At 40.1% G+C, this 19916-nt stretch overlaps 1 protein-coding gene across 1 annotated transcript in view; it reads left to right on the top strand.

Annotated features, from left to right (window-relative positions):
* Positions 1–17071, top strand: part of GLI3 (GLI family zinc finger 3) — a 293739-nt gene extending 276668 nt beyond the window's left edge. Inside the window, 5 exon segments of the mRNA XM_042475934.1 lie at positions 8–38; positions 2342–2506; positions 4514–4804; positions 8442–8769; positions 12411–17071. Coding sequence (XP_042331868.1) covers positions 8–38; positions 2342–2506; positions 4514–4804; positions 8442–8769; positions 12411–14680 — 3085 coding nt within the window. The 3' untranslated portion in view covers positions 14681–17071.
* Positions 17072–19916: the final 2845 nt, after the last annotated feature.

Here is a 19916-nt window from a genome sequence, read left to right as displayed (position 1 = left end):
TGAGGAGGCACACAGGAGAAAAGCCACATAAATGCACTGTGAGTAACGAATGCATTTGTAAAAATAAAAAAGAAAAGAAAACAAGTCTCCATCTATGTCAGCATTTCATTTCTGGTGATGACTAGTCAGATGCTTCTAGGAACTAGCAAAGCAGGATGTGAAAATAATGCTACCATCCCATCCCCAGTTATTCAGATGTGGCGGGACAAACCAATATTTATTTATTTATATGTATATAATGCTGTTTATTTAAAAAAAAAACATGATGGGTACCAATAATACTAAAATGACCATAAAAATTAGATACAAGAAATAAACATGCATAAAAGACAATAAAGAATAAAGCGACTCTTAAGGATTGCTAGTAGAAATGGATGAATCTTAGGTTGGCTAATGTCAAAACATAATTTAAACTGCTCTCAGGTATACCTCGGAGAAAGCATTCATATGTTGGGCACCACCACAAAGAAGGCAGTCTCTTACTATTCAGTGCTCTTTCCCAAATGGATGGACCATAAGAGCATAGGTTGGCTATTTGGATTCAGGTTGTTTGGGCCTTTGTAGGTCACTACAAGCTCCTTGAATTCAGATAAAATTCAGATAGAAGGTCAATGCAGTTCTCTTAGGATCAGTGTTGCATGCTCTCTGACAGTTGTTCCTGGCAACTGTAATGTGCAGCAGTTGTATTTTTAAGGGCAGTCCCTATGTCTCATAGGCTTGGTAGAACAACCTTCTATAAATTTCTTAAGTCGTTTTAAGCACTGTACATGTCAGTAACCATCACCACATCTTGTGATAATAAATTCCATAAGAATTCCGTGTTTAGGGGTGATCACCCACAGTCTCATCAGCTCCTTTTTAGATAACCTCTTCCTACTGAACTAAATGTGAACATGGAATAAAGAGAGACAGAGGTAGAGAGGGAGACTTATAGCCTGGTCTTTTGGAAGTTCACTGTCTATGGGCTCATTACCACTGAGGTTTAAATCGGATCATATGGAATTATGATCTGATTTAAACCATTATAGTTCCCATTGGCGAATTGATTCGCCAAGGGGGGTTAGTGTTTTCTCCCATTAAACCTGCGTCAGAAAGACGCTGGGTTTTACTGCTCCTTTTTGGGCTGAATTGATCGCAATTGATTCAGCCCTATGGGAACTAAGGGCGGAATCAAATCTGCTGCCAGTGACAGGGAAAAAACAGGGGCAGCTGCAATGGCCCCTGCCATCTCCCGGTCACAGGCCTCCCCACCTTCCTCCTCCTCCCTCCGTCTACCTCCCCACTGCCACCCTTGGATTGCATGATCCAAGGGTGGCAGTGGCCCCAGAGGGACCGCATGGGTTCCTCTTCCTCCTCTCCTTCCCTCCCTCCCTCCTCTGGCCTACCTGGCTGGGTGCTGGTGGTCTGACAGTAGCGGCAGCAGCGGGCGCCTCCTCTGGTCTTCCTCCTCCAGACCAGACCTTTCTCTGCTCCCCAGCCTCCTTCTCCGGGAGTTCTCTGCCCCGGTAGGAGGCCTGGGCGAAAAGAGAGAGGCAGGCAGGAAGGGCACAGGATCAGTGGACGCAGGACAGAGGCACGCACACCATGGAGGCACGAACACACATCCTCCGTCCTCCAGTCCTGCGTCTTCCCTGCCTGCCTGCCTGCCTCTCTTTCCGCCCAGGCCTCCTTCTAAGGAGGCCTACTGGGTAGTGAACTCCCAGAGAAGAAGGCTGCGCAGCAGAGAAAAGTCTGGCCTGGAGGAGGACCGGAGGAGAGGGATGGGCCCCAAACCCTGAGAGCTGCTACCGCTGCCACCAGGACCCATACACCAGCAGCACCCAGGTAGGCAGGCCGGCCAGTGGAGGAAGAGAGGGAGGGAAGGAGGAGGAGGATGGAGGATGAAAGAAAGAAAGAGGGAATTTTTTTCCCTTTTCTTTCCTCCTCCTCCATCCATTGTCTCCGTGGCTGTTTTTCCTCTTTTCTCCTCTTAATGTGAACGACAAAGGGGAGTAAATGGCCTTGGAGAAAATTCGCTTTCAAAATAATCCAGTTTGGAACTGGATTATTTTGTAAGTAGGAATGAGTCCTATAAGTAAGCTTGCTTAAAACTGCAACCTTAGAATTGTATTAACAACTCTTTCTTGATACACAAGCTGTGCTTTCTTTTAGTTACATATTTTCCCCCTGCGGTTTGTAATGGGCCTAAACAAAGGGGGGGAAAAGGAAACCTTGAACATAGTGGTTTTATGGCTAGAAAACTTCTTTTATTTTGATGTGGTGATGTTTCTTTTGCTTATCCCTCCACCTCAACCCCTATTTTCTGTGTCTGAAATACTCTATATTGACATGTTGATTGCAGTTTGAAGGTTGTACAAAGGCCTACTCGAGGCTGGAAAACTTGAAAACCCACTTGAGATCTCACACTGGAGAGAAACCATATGTCTGCGAGCATGAGGGCTGCAACAAAGCATTTTCCAACGCATCTGATCGTGCCAAGCACCAAAACAGAACTCATTCCAATGAGGTAAGGAACCACATGGGTAGTAAAATTCCCAATCATTCAAAGACATAATGCTGTTGAAAGAATTTATTGTAAAATACATACTAAGAAATCTTTGAAGCCATTAAACAGTTTGTGTTTTTATTGAGAAATATATGGCAATAAACTATTTCAACAATATTATTACATTTTTTAAAGTTCCAAATATAAAAGGTCATTTTGGAAAAAGTCCCTTTGATTTCTTCTCAGTATCCTGTCACATCTAAAAAGTTATAGTGTAGTAAATCTGTGTTTGAATAATGGGATAGGGCCAATCTGTGCAACCCCCCCCCCCCCCCCGAATTGTTCACGATAAAGAAAGTTGTGTGGGGATGTGCCAACTTTCTTTCTCCTTTGGCCAGCTCAATCACTTCCATGAGTCCTCCATGGTGTCAAATGTGATGTCAAGAGTGCATGAGAGCAAATTTCTGTAACTGGATCCAAAGTATAAGTTGCTTAAGAGCCAGCCCTTTTTTCATTGTAATACTGTTCTAGTTTGTCATTGAGTTATACGTTATAGAAAGCATTTTCCATGGCAGTCTGGGAAAAATATACCTATTCTCACTGCCCAGCTGCATAACTGTAGCCAGCCTAGGATCTGGTCCTCCATGGAACTCTCCTGACACAATATGGTGGTAAAGGCAGGGGGGCATTTTCCCAGTGGGGATGCCATCTTCCATATAGGGCAGAATGTTTATGGGAGGAAGTAGTGAATACTTCCTTCTGACCCCCTCCCTCCATAGGCCACCAACAACTATCCACTCTATAATTTTTTTAGTATTGCTGTAGACCATTGCTGCATCACTATAGTAGCACATTGCTATATAAGCCCCATAAGCATGCTAGCCCAGTCTATGGGGGATTAGTCCCAAAAAATAAAGCCTGGTGGATATTCTTATTAAAACAAGGGCTGCAATCAGTTCAAACACTTGTTTTAGGCTAGTTTCTTTTTTGTGTGATCAGCTAATGTCCATTCCTATCACAAATTCATTTTAAAATCCCCACAGTTTTAGTTGCAAGCCTCGTGCGACTCATGGGAACATTTATAATTATTCAGAGCCATACAGTAGCGTGTGATCAGTGTTAGAGCTAGATTAGTTCTATATTATTTAATTTTTTAGGTGATACATGTAACCTAAAAGTTTATTTCAAATTTAACACATTTAACCGATTTTCCTTTGATTAATAATATTTCTTTTGAGGGGTAGGAGTAGAATTTGTCAATTATTTTGTGTGAAATTGAACCTTTGCATTCTGAGCCAAATGAATGTATCAGTATTGCATAAAATAGTATACATGATAGCCTAAATCCTGTTGTTAGTCCCAACTACATACTGACTCACCATTCAACAGTTGATTGGCTCTGCTCTAGTTGGGCCTAACCAATAACATTCAGACAGTTATTGCTTAAAGAATAATACCTTTCTCTCTTTCCATCTATCTTTCCATCAATCCTTACAAAAAGAAGCCCTAGGAAGAATTTGATTGCTGTGTTCTAGCGACATCTGCTGGATACTCCTATATTGATTATGTCCTTTCTAGCCATAAGTAACATCATTTTTGTTTTCTGTTCTCTGGGCTTATGGAGAAAGATCTTTTCAGAAGTTTTTCATATTGGATTTAATGACTTCTTAAAATATTCTGCATATGGAAAGGGGGACACACATACAAGCCTGGCCTTAACAAATCTCTGTGACTTAGATCTGATTATATAGAAAGGCCGGTTCATGCTATATAGTACCAAACATTTATCTAGTTTTAAAACAATATCTAGCCCAGTGAGTTTGGGTTGGATTTAAGCCAATTTACCTCTGTTTTGTCCTATGGGACTAAGTTTATAATTACGTCCACACATTCTAGGAAGTAAATGAGATAAGAACCAACTGGCTGTTGGAAAAGAACTTTCAGAGTCTTTGGGTCTGAATGTACCACTTATGTGGCCTTAACTTCCTGCAATCCCAAATGAATGCAACCATTTCTTTCCACTTACAGAAACCCTATGTCTGCAAAATACCAGGCTGCACAAAGCGCTACACAGATCCTAGTTCTCTTCGAAAGCACGTGAAGACTGTGCATGGCCCTGAGGCACATGTCACCAAGAAGCAGCGTGGAGACATCCATCCAAGGCATCCCCCACCAAAAGACCAAGGCAGCCATTCTCAAAGCAGATCCCCAGGCCATCAGACTCAGGGTGCAATTGGTGAGCAAAAAGACCTCAGCAACACTACCTCAAAGCGTGAAGAATGCCTCCAGGTCAAAGCTGTCAAGTCAGAGAAGCCAATGGTATGCAACACCCTGTACTTTTTAAAAAAAAAACAAACCCTTCACATATCAAGTTTGTAGACGGTTGCTAAATTTATTATGAAATACTGAAACTAGACCTTCATGTTGTTAACCTTCACAATTAAGTATTATAAAACACAATAAGAAAACCGCTCTATTTGGCCCATCTGTTTTGGGCCTTAGTGCAGTGGGGTCTGTCATCTTGGACACGCAAGAACACCACAGTGCTGTTGTGAAATTCTCATTCATTTCAGCAGGAATTGCACAAGAGAACTTTCCCCAGGATTGTATCTTTAGCTGATTGTAATCCTGTTTAAATTTCATTATTTCACATTAGCAATGTAATCAAGTTTTTATTAAGTTGATCTGATGAATGGGATTTACATGAGTGTTGATTTACCAATCAGCAGTTGATTTAGTAGGTGTACTGTACTCTAACTGAGGCTAGCAACTTGATTAAGGTCTTAAATTAATCCCAGCTGGAGAAGACCCATTATATCAGTGGAACTTACCATGTTCCTATTGAGCGAATGGATGTACTCTAATTGTGACTTAGGGTCGAAAGAGACCGCCCTCCTGTCCAGGAGGCTTCAGAGCAATGTGTTTTGACACCGCATGCGCTAAATTCTCCCAGAAGCTAGCTTCTGGCTACCCACAATGGGCCAGCTTCTGGGCATCCTGGAGGTGTGGTGGTTACACACCGCAAGCCCTCAACATGCTGGGAAGCCACTGTGGAAGATAAATGCAGCTTTTCTGCAGCAAAAAAAGGAACGGTTCAAAACTGCTCCTTTCTCTTCTGGTGCTGTGGCAGCTTGAGGCCAGACTATGCGGCTGCCTCAAACCCAATCTGGCTTTGTTTTTGGGGCAAGCCATCCCTTTGGGGCAGTCTATTTCGCCCCTTAGTTGATTTTTAATATATGAAGTACAACATTTATAAATGTTTGGTTGAACTAACCAAAATTACAAAACACATGATTTCAATTTTATAAATGTAAACTAAAAATGAAGATTTAATGAAGATCACTTAAAGCCCAGTCTTCACTGAGTTAGATGAATCTATGTGCACCTATACATTCAGTCAGGATGTGGGAGCTGACTGAATGCTTCTCCATATGAAAAGATTCCTAGAGATGGAAGACTAGTGTAAATGAGAGTCCTCCTGATTTCTACATTACTGTTATTTCTACACAGTAGGAATAATGCAGTTTGGCACCACTTTTACTGCCATCCTACAGAATACTGGGATGTATAGTTTTATGAGGCATCAGCACTCTTTGGCAGCAAAGGCTAAAGATTTTGCAAATCTACAAACCCCAGGATTACATAGGATATAGCTACAGCACTTAAAATGATGTCATACTGCATTATTTTTACAGTGTAGATCTACCCTTAATGTGAAAGAAAATAATTTTTAGGGATAAGCATTCAGTCACGTGATGAACTCTCCACCTGCAGTCTGAAGTTATACAGTTCAGAGCTTGAGAAAGTTTTACTTGTTGGATTGTAACTGTCAGAATTACTAGTGATTGGGGGATTTGGGGAACTGGAGTGCCAGAGAGTAACTTTACCAGGCGGCTCTGGTATGGATCTGTTACAGGTTTACCACTTGAGAGTTGGTTCATAGACTGAAGTTTGAGGTTGTAGATTGTGAGCAATATGTCCAATATAACCCCCTGTAAAAAGAATCTCTCTTTATTTATTTAGATAGCACCATCAAAGTAGATGGCATTGTAGCAAAAGAAAAAGTGAATGCAAACCGACCACCTACCACTCCCTCATATTAAGTCATCAGGAACAGATTTGAAATGACTGAATTCCAAGTTTGTTTGGAGTTTCTGGTTTAATGGGAAACAATAATAATAATAATAATAATAATAATAATAATAATTTCGCTTACTTGGAATTCAAGCAGATTACAACAATAAAAGAGGATAAGTTAAAACTGTACAAATAAGATTTCATCAGTATAGTTGATCTGTGTGACTTTGAAAAAACATGTAGAAAATGAAGTTAATATATAACATTAAACTTTGTACAATCTGAACGATGTGCTCAAATTACTCATTAAGACGTGACTTAATAGTGTGTTTCTCCCTGTGTTGTATGACTTAACATTTTAATTTTGGTACTGTACTAATCCACTGTTTCTTTTATCTAATGTTTTTTAATGACTTGTTCTAACTTCCTAAGGACAGTGGGTAATAAGGTGAGAGGATTTTCACTTTTCCACAGTTCCTTCATTGCTATTTTAAAACAAAACAAAACATTTGCTTGCTATCTTGGAATGTTTCATTGAATGCATTCATGGCTGTCATAAAATGGGCATTTTATAACAAATAGCATGTGGTCCCACTAGATCAGTATCAATTTTGCATAGACATGTACATATCACATATACATCCATGATCATTCTCTGATTTGTGAATGCTGTGAACAATTTTCCAGCTGCAAGAATGGCTGACCCATAGGTTTTGGAGGGTTTTTTCATCAGTTTGCATGAAACAAGTAGCTGTTCTAACTGTGCTCCACTACAAATTAACTGACTTTAAATGTATTTATTTATTTAAAAACTTGTATCCCACCCTGTATTTGAGGATTTTAGGGCAACCTACAATAAAATCAATTTTTAAAAAATTGTATTAAATATTATTAAGACATAACTAAAAATAATTTTAAAAGATTAGAAATGTATTAAATCATTTATCGTTTAAAACCAGAAATGTTTAAACAGGTTAAAACAATTTAAAATGAACAATTAAAAATATCATGGAAGTTTTCAGGTGAATGGCCACTATGAAGTTCTAATGTTATAGCAAAACTATTGTTAATGGTCCAGAAAGCACTTGGATATTTACCCCACATGCAGAATGCTTTTATGTTAGAAATTTATGCATGATGAAAGCAATTTAGAGGTAATAATCACTTACCTTCTAGCTTGTTCTGTTGATCAAGCACTTTAGAGGGCAACACTGACACAAGAATATAATTCTTCTGAATATTTTTCATAATTATTACTATTACATGTACTATGGAAAATCTATAGGTGTTTGCCATTGAAGTGTATACGAACATGGTAGTCAAGATCTTAAGAGCTGCTTTTAGCATAGCCAAGGTTTTGAACAGTTTTCCTTTCAAGAGCAGACATTTATGCCAAATCATAGATAGCTTCTGAGACTCCTTTTAGTTTCAGCAGTGGTTTCCTGTGTGTCACTGAATGTATGTGAGAAGGAAAACATGACTCGAGAAATGCCAATCCATCACTTCCTTTGGAGTGTGGAACTAATCACACATGCATTCTTTTTCAGAAGAAGTCCTGCAAACCTTTGATTTCAGAAGCTTAAAGTGATTGGATGAGATAGGAGTATTTTGCTTCTGCATAATTGGATAACCATTACGTAGCATTTGTTCTGTAATGGCCTCTTTCAGAGGTATTATGCTGCGTTAGATGAACAATGAATTTGACTTTGTAAATCTTTTAATGATGAAGTGTGCTTATTTCTCAGCCCTGTTCTGAGGTATCTCATTTATTTATTTGTTCAAATTGTTTCCTGTTTTTCCTTAAGCATGTAATGGATCCAAGGTGCACTCTGACCTAATTATAATTGTACATTCTCTGTCTTTCCCCGCCTGCATACAGACATCTCAGCCAAGCCCTGGTGGTCAGTCTACATGCAGCAGCGAACAGTCCCCCATCAGCAACTATTCCAACAATGGGATCGAGCTTAATCTGACCAGTAGAGGTAGTGTAGGAGACCTCAGTGTCATAGATGAAACCCCTATCATGGACTCTACCATTTCAACAGCAACCACAGCACTTGGCTTACAGGCCAGGAGGAATATGACAGCGACCAAATGGATGGAGCAAGTCAAGCTAGAAAGGCTGAAACAAATCAACGGCGTGCTTCCAAGACTGAACCCCATGCCACCTTCCAAAGCCCCAGCCTTGCCACTTCTCATAGGAAATGGTGAGATATGCACATTTAATATAATCTGTTTCTGTATTCATGACCATCAGTTCTTAATTTTAGTCTTCAGAGGAGAAATGGAGAATAGCCAAAGATGGATATGGGCAGTAGGCTCCCCCCCCCCCCATTCTCCAAACTTTAGTTTAGACCAAATCATGGAGTATTCTTAGGCCATTCTGCATCTACAATGATCAGTAATACTAAGCCAGAGCTGACCAACATAGTCATGTGGCCATGTATAAGTTGTTTCATTGTACCACTTCAAATTGCATGTGACTACTATTTGTTTGAATGTTCCTCCATACAATACTGTCCTTGCACAGACATTAATTACTCAGGTATCTAAGAAAATGTGTTGACTATTCACAGATCAGAGAGAGGCTTCTATAAAAAAGTATAATTACCTATAAAAATTGCATACGGTGAATACCACTGTTTCTCTTGCACAGGATGCAATATCTGTTCTGTGCTAATACTTACTCTGACAAATAAATAAGAAGGTATGCTTCTGCAGAACTGCTGTTTTACCCATATCAACTTGTATTTGAAGTTAACTGATACATCAGGCAATAAAGATGCACTAGCTTTAGTTCAGGCATAGGCTCAAACCTCTTCTGCCAGTAGAATTCCCTTCTGCTGCAGAAATGCCCTGATCTCAAAGATTTGTCAACAGAGCAGTCTGCTGGAAGTATACCTTTGCTAGCTAAGCTACACCAGCAGAAGAGCCCAGAGAGGAGGAGGAAAGGGATGGCGTGAGGGAGAACCAGAGTTATATCGGATCCAATCTTCCTCCAGCCCAGAACACAACCACAATGGTGGCAAAAAACTGGGAAATCCTAATATCCAACATAAATAGTTTGAAAGAGATGTGGATTCAGCACAGTTTCGGCCATTTTAGCTCAGCTGTCTGTTGGTCCTCTTGGCCAATTAAGATTGTGATTTAAGGCTGCAACCCTGTAAACTCTTGCCTAGGTGTAAGCCTTGTTGAACTGAATGGGATTTAATGGCCAAGAGTTTGTGGTTCATTGATGGAATGTCACTTTCCACCAGTGTAGTTCTGCCTGGCCTCTGAGTTCATTGGGGCTGGTGGTGCAATGGAGCTTGCTGGGGTGCATTTTCACAGGCAATCACTGAGCAGTGATTGGGGGCTCCTGGCCACCATCTACCGACACTTTTGCAGCTGGGACCAGTGAGTTGTGTTGTGTTTGCTTGTGGGTTGTTGCATAAGAATACTTCCTACAATGATTAAAAAAAGCATAAATTTGCAGTATATGTCATCAATATAGTTCTAGACATTTTCTCAGTATAGAATTGCTCTATACAGCTCTACTTGACAGCCTGCTTAATGGCTCCTCCCAGGATTTCAAATTCCCTTCCTATGAAAGGGAGGAGGAGGAGGATTGGCTGGAATTCTGTATCAGTTATACTCCTGGCCCACCTACTAAACCTGACATTAACATGAATGAATGAATGAATGAATGAATGAATGAATGAATGAATGATTTATAGCCTGCCCAGTCCAGGCAGGTTATAGCAATAAAATACATAGAAAATACAATAAAATTCAAAAATTATTCCACTCCCAACCCCCATCCCAATATTAATATTCCAGTTAAATAATCTGCATTTAAAAACAATAAAATACAATAGCATTAGAATTAAGGAAAGAATTGGTGGACAGAGTGACGTACAGGAACTAGGTTGGAACATCATCCAGCCATTCTTTGATCACTGACAGAATGGACTTTCTTCCCATGCAACTGATGCGCGGCAAAATTACGATGGGGTAGCGGGGAGTTGTCATTGTAGCAATAGTGTGACAATCTTGACTAAGTAGCAACCATGAAAATGAAACAGTTATAGATGAGTAAATCTAGGTAACAGGGTTTTATTCACCACTTAGTCAAGATTATGAGTATACTTGACTAAGTAGCTGATACAAAATTCAGCCATTATTATTTACTTATATCCCACCTTTCCCCCAAGACTGGACTCAAGGCAGCTTACGCATTAAAAAGATAACAATTAAAAACATAGCAAACAAAGTCAACATTAAAAATAAATTAAACTATTAACCATATAAAAACATACACTCTGGGAAAAAAGATTTCAAAAAGTTCATCTGTTGACAAGTGAAAACCTTTCTGTTCTGATAGGCTTTTAGGAACTGGCTGTAAGGGCTTTTCATAGTGTGCTGTTTAAAAGGCTTTTGTCTTTTAAAAGGCCTTTGTCTTTTAATGGATTCATTTCAAATAGTTTTTAAATTATGCAGTAAGTTTAATTGAGTTTTTTAAGAAGTATATTTCTTGCAAGCTGCTTTGAATCTCAGTTCTAAGGAAAAGGTGGGATATAAATGAATTATCACCATCAATTTAAGATTAAGGCTAATCTAGTTGTGATTTCTACTTAATCTATTTAAGATTTCTTCAAGCAGGTGACTTCTTTAGTTTTTGCCCACAGCAAAGTTTTGTGTCAGGGTGAACACTAAGAAGGGAAGATGTGGTATGTTTCCGAAGTTTGGTCCAAAATGTAGAAGTGTGCATGGCAAACACAAATGGAGTTAGGAAGCAAAACATGCTGAGAAAACATTGAGGCTTTTAGGTCTCATCGGTATTTTGTAATAGGGGGATTTTGATTTCAGCCAAATATTTTCCCTTCCGGCATGGTTGCATAACTTATTCATATGCAGCCATCCATGCAGAATACCTGTGGTGTATCTGATTCAAGTTCATTCTAATAAAAGGAACTGCATGAAAGTTAATAATTAAGTATTATAATTGTTGATGCCAGCACAACAGTTTTGTTTTGAATGCCATGCAAATATAATTGTTTAAGCATCTCCAAAAACTTTCCAGAATTTTACTGCTAACAACTTTAGCTTCCATATCTCATCGTTTGACTTCATTTAGATGTTTATTTGCTAAAACATTGCTTTAAAACGGACTGCATATTTTCATAGAATCAGTTAGTGGAATCTCACAAGAGACAATAGAGATAGCTGCTCATTTTCTGTGTGAATAGACATGTTTTTAAAAAAAATTATGTACAGGTTTTGTTTCATTTAACAAAACAGTATTGTTATATTTAGTCCAGTGACTTTAACACCCGAAGATGAGTTTGAAGCAGAATAGGCACAGATTTACATCACTTTGTGAACTGGGCCAATATCATAATAGCAAAGGGAACTGGACTAAATATTCTGTGCGGAGATCCTGTAGCACCTTTGAGACTAACTGTGCAAAAGAAGTTGTAGCAGAAGCTTTCATAGACTTGGTCTGCTTCGTCACATACATAGAGTGAACTCAACTGAGTAAGTAGATCAAGCCAACAAAAACTTATACTACAAATTCTTTTACACAGTTACTCCCAAAGGTGCTATAATAATATTCCAGATTAATAAAGTTATGTCTCTGATCTTCATTCTGTGATGCATTATAATCCATGTCTGGATCCTGAGCAATATTGTGGATTTTATCTTGCACTGTCATTCTTGAACTTGTATGCCTCAGTCTAAAAATGCATTTGGTCCTGTAATCTCTCAGGCAATTTATGGGTAATTTCTTAAAATGCCTTGACAGCTTCCATACCATGTCTACATTTCCTATGCTTTTTATTATTTTTTTATTGGAATATTTTCACAGGTACTCAATCAAACACCAGCTGTAGCACTGGAGGAAACATGGCTATCCTGACCCACAAAAATGAACTCACAAACATGGACATCACTGTGCTAAACATGCTGAACAGAAGGGACAGCAATACCAGCACTATCAGCTCAGCTTACATGAGCAGCAGTCGTAGGTCCTCTGGGATTTCACCTTGCTTCTCTAGTCGGAGATCCAGCGATGCTTCCCAGGGTGAGGGAAGGCTCCAGAATGTCAGTGTGGCTGACTCCTATGATCCCATTTCAACCGATGCCTCAAGACGATCCAGTGAAGTCAGCCAGTGTGACGGCTTACCAGGTCTTCTCAGCCTTACCCCTGCCCAACAGTATAGGTTGAAAGCAAAATATGCAGCAGCTACTGGTGGACCTCCACCAACACCACTGCCTAATATGGAGAGGATGAGCTTGAAAACAAGAATGGCACTGTTGGGTGACTGCAAGGAATCTGGAATGTCACCACTGCCCCCAGTTAATTCTCCTCGAAGATGTAGTGATGGTGGGACAAATGGTTACAGCAGAAGACACTTACTGCCTCATGATGTGTTAGGGACTGGTACACGGAGAGCCAGTGATCCCGTGAGACCAGTCTCTGATAACCTTTCTTTTCCCAGAGTACAGCGTTTCAACAGCCTCAATAGCTTTAATACTCCCACTTTGCATCCCTCCATGGAAAAGCGCAACTTCATCCTTCAAAACTACACCCGCTCTGATGGTGGCTTGTTTCGCAACTTCTGTTCACCTTGCCCTCCAAGCATCGCTGAGAATGTGGCTATGGAGGCTGCCACCATGGAAGCAGATGGCAGTTTGAATGATGAAGATCTTCTGCCAGATGATGTTGTTCAGTATCTGAATTCTCAGAATCAAGTATACAGCCAACTGCCAAATAGTGGATTAGATAACAACAAAGGGCATCACAGTTCACTAATGGGGAACAACAACAGTTTTGAGCATGCCCCTCCATTAAACAACTCTGAGGTCAGTAAAAATGATCTGCCAATTCAGTGGAATGAAGTAAGCTCAGGAAGTTCTGACTTGTCTCCATCAAGATTAAAATGTGGGCAACGATCCCTAATTCAGCAAAATCAAATGCCTGGGCTGTATAACAATGTAGTTGTCCAACCACAGCACAATGGGCTGCAAAGAAATGTTGTGACCCAACAAAGTGGCTACCAGAATCTTTTAGATAGCAATGGCTCTTGCAGTTTACAACAGAACATGGTCATGAATAACAGTGACACCAGTCGTTCTTACCACTTTCAGTCTAGTAAGGTACAGCTATATGGTGAAAGCACTGGCAGACAACCAATGGACCATACCTCTGAAATGGTGATTCAAAGGCAAAAGGTGAGAAACAATTTTATGTTAGCTAATGGGAGCGAGCACAATTTAGGCTGCTCTATGTCATCAGATGAACAATCTGCCAGTATAATGAATAAGATGCAGAGCAGGAATATGGTTCTCCAGGAATACCTATCTAATCAATCAGCAGATGAAGTCCGTAACTACCAAGAAGTAGACCATTCCAATAAAACAATGATAGAGCAGATTACTGCTCCCTCACAACACAGCCTTTATCAAGGGTCACAGAGTTGTCTGCCACTATCTGAAAATGTTAGGACCCAGCCTTTAGGTCTGATGATGGGAAAAGGTTACCAGCCCTGTGCCAGCTACTGTGGTGGCAGATTGCAAAACACAGTGAGGAATAATTCAGCACAACAAGGACATGGTAGAGATGCCAACCAGCCACACAGAGTCAATGGCATCAAAGTAGAGTCTCAAAGTCAGTCACAACAGTTCTGCTCTAATATGCAGAATTACTCTGGTCAGTTGTATGACCAAACCACAGGGTTTAGCCAGCAAGCTTTGAAAATGGGGGCTTTCCCCCTTTCAGAAGCCAACTACCTGATTCAGGGGACTGGTGATGCAAATTCATCCGAGCTTCTCTCTCCGGGGGCCAACCAAGTGACAAGCACTGTTGACAGCATTGACACCAGCAGCCTTGAAGGTGTGCAGATTGATTTTGATGCTATCATAGATGATGGTGACCATGCCAGCTTAATTTCAGGAGCCCTAAGTCCCAGCATCATCCAGAATCTCTCCCGCAATTCCTCCCGTCTCACCACTCCCCGAGCGTCTCTTACATTCCCAGCTATGCCCATAAGCACAACCAACATGGCTATTGGGGACATGAATTCTTTGTTAACCTCACTTGCTGAAGAAAGCAAGTTTCTTGCTGTTATGCAATAGGTATGAACAACGTAGGAGATGAAAGATTTTTTAAAAGTCAGTTTTGTTTTGTTTTGTTTTTTATAGTTATTTTAAGTACTTTAGCAGTCTCATCTCACCTAAATGGGATGTGTTTCAAGTATATTCCTTTTATGGAATAAAGACTCTGAAAAACCCTAAAGTGTTCTAGGGAGAAACTGTCTTCCGTTTCAGTTTTGAATCAGTATTGTTACACTTGCAATTCCTTCTTTATTTTTAATGTTTGTATGACTCTTCTTTGTGTTTATTTTTTTATTGTAAACCAATGTAAATTTGTGATGTGCATGTGGCTTCATTTTTGAAGAAGGTCTGATGAAATGTTACAACTTCCTGCTACTCGAAAGGAAATGGAATCTTGTATAGTTGTTGCCAGGGTTCTTACATATCCAGTTTCTAATGTGTATGCAGAGCATTACTAGATATCGAGCTGAAATTTGGGGTTCCATCCACTTAGCAAAGCTCCTATGCAAATCCATTTGAAAAGAATTATTTGAATCAATGTAAACCATTTATGATGGGGCTGGGGTTAATGCCTTGAGAATTCTTCCTACACGGTCTGTCTACCACAAATTTTATAAGTGCTGTTCAAGAGCAAGCAGTTACTGAAGAATATTGTCCTGACAGGTTGGTCTTTGTCATTCCCCTAAGTTAGCGGTACAAGGCTTGTGCCTCCCAGGCCACATGTGTGGCCCTCCAAGGGACCCCTGCCTCCCCCTCATGTCAGTTCCCAGAGGTTGAAAACATTTTTGCAAAACGTTAATGAATTAGGTGGTTAAAAAAAAATGTGTTACCCATGAGTAGCACATAAGATTACCCACTAGTAGCACGTTGCTAATGCATTACTTGTAAAGGTTTTTTATCACTTCAAAATAAGAAATGCCCCCAAATCTCTCAAAATATTACATATTTTCCCTAAATCCTAACAACAGCAATTCTTAAATAATTCTTCAGGGTACTCTTGATGCTTCCCTGTTATCCCCCCCCCCGAAATAATGCACAGTTGTAGGTGATGTATTGCTTCCAAGCTCTGCACATCTATTATTTACCCTTGCCTATTTTCCACCTCGCTAGTAGTGAGGTGAGAACAATCTGTATCAGAATCACCAAAGGAGAGGGACTCCTCAATGAGGAAAAAGGGAAAAAAAGAGCTCCACATATATTGTGTGCACACCTGCTCATGTGTACCCGAAACCCAACAAGTGCAGCTTCCAGGGTTGACAAGGTTGTGCTCCCTGCTCTGTATGAACTGAGAGTGTACCTGAAAGCACAGTGGCTTCATATTGTAGAGGGCGGGGGGTTGGCAATAATATACAAGCATTCTTTTAGGAAACATTACAGATGTTCTCACTGTGGAACCAGAAGAAGAACTAGAGTTTTCTGAAACAGGTTGGAAACCACTACTCTACCCCAAGAAAACAGAATCTATTTTATCAAGAGCTAAATCTGAAGCTTGTTCCAGTAAAAATGATCTTTTTTTCTTTTCAGTAATTGCAAAAAAAGCCTGGATGCCATTCTGTATGTTAAAAATTGGTATAGTATAATATACCTTCCTCAATTCTTGATTGTAAAATGGGACCACCTTAAACATTCTATCATTATGAAGGCATAACTATTCTAGTTCTTTTAAAAGCTTCATAATCTCATACTTGTTCAGTAATATGTATAGATTCAAGAAGCCCACATAGTATTATTCAGATCTTCTGCAGATAATAAGCACAGATAGCATAGGGTCCAGTAAACATCAGTTTGAACCATAATCTTATAACATTCTCAGAGCAGTGAAAATACATTTTTGCGGAAACAAAAAGAGGCACGCTGAGATGGTGCCCATCTCTGCGCCTTAACTTGAACTAAGAGCCTCTTCCTATTAGCTGCCACTCCTTAATCAGTCTCAGTCACCAAGATGCTTCAAGCTTTAGAGCATAAATGAATCACACCCAGGCACTTTCAAAGCAAGCATATAAAAGAACATAAGGAGAGTCTCTGGCTCACACCAGGAACCTAGCTAGTCCACCATTATGATGTCAGTGACTATCATGTTGGCCATAAGAAGCACGTAAAACATGAATGAAACAACAGCCTCCTCCATTATAACAGAGAAATATTATTTGCAGTGGCACTATAAGAATGCTGATCCCATAAACAGAACAAGCTATCATAAAAACATGGAAGGAATGCTGTAATTTCTTTTTTTAAATGGTATTTCCTTTTAAGTAGGAGAATTTGCTGTTACATTTGATAGAGCAACACCAAGATAGTGCTTCTGTTGATCTACATCAGTAGACATCTGCCCCAAATACAAGGGCCAAACAGACAAGCCAAATTAAAGCTGCTTCGGGTCACTTTGGAGGTATGCTGTTTAAATGACACATGCATCTTAAGAGGCCAGAAGCTGTGCCAAAGCTGCACTCTAGTCCTTAGAACTGGAATGTGGCTTTTGCGTGGCTTCCGATCTCTTAGGACGCATGCAGCATTTAAACAGCATATCTCCAAAGTGATCTGAAACAGCTTTATTTTGGCCTGTCTGTTCAGGCCCACAGTAAGTGTTGTTGACCCTTTGAGACTTTATATAAGGTTTTTATTGTCTTTATGTCAAACCTGCGTCCAGTGTAGAAATCCAGTACTGTCAGTTGGCTTACCAGCTAGCATCCAGTTTGTTTATTTTCATGTTCTCATTTTTTATTACTATCTGCATTCTTTTCCAGTTCTGTTGCACAATACAGCGTAAAATTTAAGTACAATTATACCCATTTATTGTATTGGACTTAAATGTCCTTAATTGTTTGTGTTTGTCTGTGGTTCTATGCTTTCATTCTTAATGTCAAACAACTGCATCCGGTTGATCCATGGCTCAGGCAACTAATAAGTTCATGAGAAAAACAAAAGAGTTTTTAGACATTCCTTTGCAAATCTTTTTTTATTTTAAATAAACCTCCTCCCACCCCAAAATCTTCTGGTGCTATTGGACTTCATAGGAAAGATTTTGCTTCAGCTAAACAGTTACACTAATAAGCATTGGCCAGGTGAAAATGACAGTGAACATCTTCATTGCTACAATTTCTCTTATACAGGACTCAGAAGATGTTCTCATATTGTATTTAAACCTCTGATTATGTCCTGTCAGATGAGATAGTCCGGATGGTATTTTCACTTATTTATTTTCCAGTTGGCCCATAAATGTTGCATTTCAGTTCAACCAGTGCACTGTCTACACAAACTGAGGACATCGAAAAGATATTGATATAGTGATGTTTTACATGTGAGCTGTGTGGTGTTTGGAAACAACTTACCAGATTGATATTCCTGACAGTACAGAAAACATCAAGGAGAGCAGCACCCATTCTGGGCAAGCCCTGGTATGGAGGTTTTCCTTGGAAATGGTGCTATGTCTCTGGTATATTTTTTCTTAAATAGGACGAATGTTATTTACATTAGTAAATAATTTATGTTACTATTCATAGGCTTGTATCAATTGCTACTTTGAACTTGGAATGAAACACAATAATAAACATACTGGGTTGGATCCAGACTTAATCTTGCTCAAAATGGACTTGCTAAATTATTCTTGACAAATACAAGATTCATTTATTTCCACTGATCTATTCTGAAGTTTGACTAAGGCCCAGTACATACCGCCAGGTGGTGTACCAGGGCCGGTACTAGGGTTAGGGACTGCGCGGCAACCGCACATTCCCTAACCCTAGTACATACATATGGCATAACAATGGTGGCGCCCTGTATACATGGGTGCCGCCATTGTTATATAAGCACCACATGGCATCCACATGTTGCCGCACGGTGCTTATGTAATGAGTGCACCAGTGGTGCGCTTGTTACACCATCCCTGCAGCTTAAAAAGAACTCGCTTTTCTCGGGTTCTTTTTCCTCCGCAAGGATGCCATGCAATTTGGCGGCTGTGGCTTCCCTCCAGAGGAAAAACAGGCACCGGCAGGCCACCATTTTTCAGCGGCCTGTACTTCGCCTAAGTCTGCATTCAGTCTAGCACTGTTAATATTGTATTTCATTCTGAGCCCAAAATAGTAACTGCTTCCAGAATATAAAATGTAACTAAATTTTCAGCCTCTATACAGTCTCTGTGGATTTATAGGATTTTGTCCCTTTTTTATTGTAGGTACTTATGATATATGTATTAAGTCACAGTAGCTGATACCTGGAGAAATTGATCTCCTCCCCTCCTGGTTCCATTGTAGCCTTCAGAGCAAAGGGGCTACTGCAGTGTGTGCCCTCTTAGACCACTGTTACTTGGCGACATCGATGTGGACCAGGACAGGAATGTAGCCTAATGTCTAAACCCAGTATAATGTAGTTGAGTGAAAATGCCCATTAGCACATTTGTGCTGGATTACACCATTGTGCAAGAGATGGTTACATCTTTTTGCACTTCCCAGAACCTCTTAGCTCCTTGCACAACCACAGCTGTATTGGATACCACCTTTGCACTAATACTGATTTAGGCACGTCAATAGCACAAAAGACTTTGCACTAATTCAGCAACATCATTGGATACAGGTTTTCAGTTCGTTTGTTTATCCACAGTGTAAGATGTCCCATTAAACTTGTGACCACAGTATCAGAAAGCACTAGTGAAGGTCAGTCATATTTATTTTATGATCCTTTAGTGTGAAATAAAGGTTCATTATGGTACTTTAGAGACATAAATGTATGTGAGGGGTTAACTTTACGAATTGTTGCTAGTCTAGTTATATAGTTGCCATGTTGTGGGCCCGCTTACCTCAAGACCTAGAATAAGTGAAAGTACAGGAAGCTTCCATGCATATTTGATGCCCCCCCCCTTCAATTGCTAGTTTAATCCCAAATGGTGGTCTGAATTTCCCCAGGGTTCACCTGGGCAGTGCTCCAGTGGATGCAGAGGGAACGCTGTTCACCCTCACTTCACTCCCTAGTGGGTCCAAACCAAGGGTCCGCCACTGAGAATAATTTCCAAGTGTTATGCCAGTTAAGCTGTCCATGTTTCATTTTATATGCAATTTTACCTGCCCTAATAGTGAGTTAGGCTACAGCGTCAAAGAAATAACACATTCAATTGCATGCCTCAATTAAATGCACCATTCCACGGTTTAGATAGGCATAAGGATGATGGTACTTATAATCCAGCTCATTTGGACAAGATGCTGGGGAAGGCTGCTATAGATCCATAGTTTCTACCACTGTAGCCAAATATTTAGCAGTGTTGAGC

The sequence above is a fragment of the Sceloporus undulatus genome, chromosome 6 (assembly GCF_019175285.1).
Source record: "Sceloporus undulatus isolate JIND9_A2432 ecotype Alabama chromosome 6, SceUnd_v1.1, whole genome shotgun sequence".
Classification (NCBI taxonomy): domain Eukaryota; kingdom Metazoa; phylum Chordata; class Lepidosauria; order Squamata; family Phrynosomatidae; genus Sceloporus; species Sceloporus undulatus.
The sequence above is the reverse complement of the archived record's forward strand: the minus strand, read 5'-3'. Positions and strand labels throughout refer to the sequence as shown.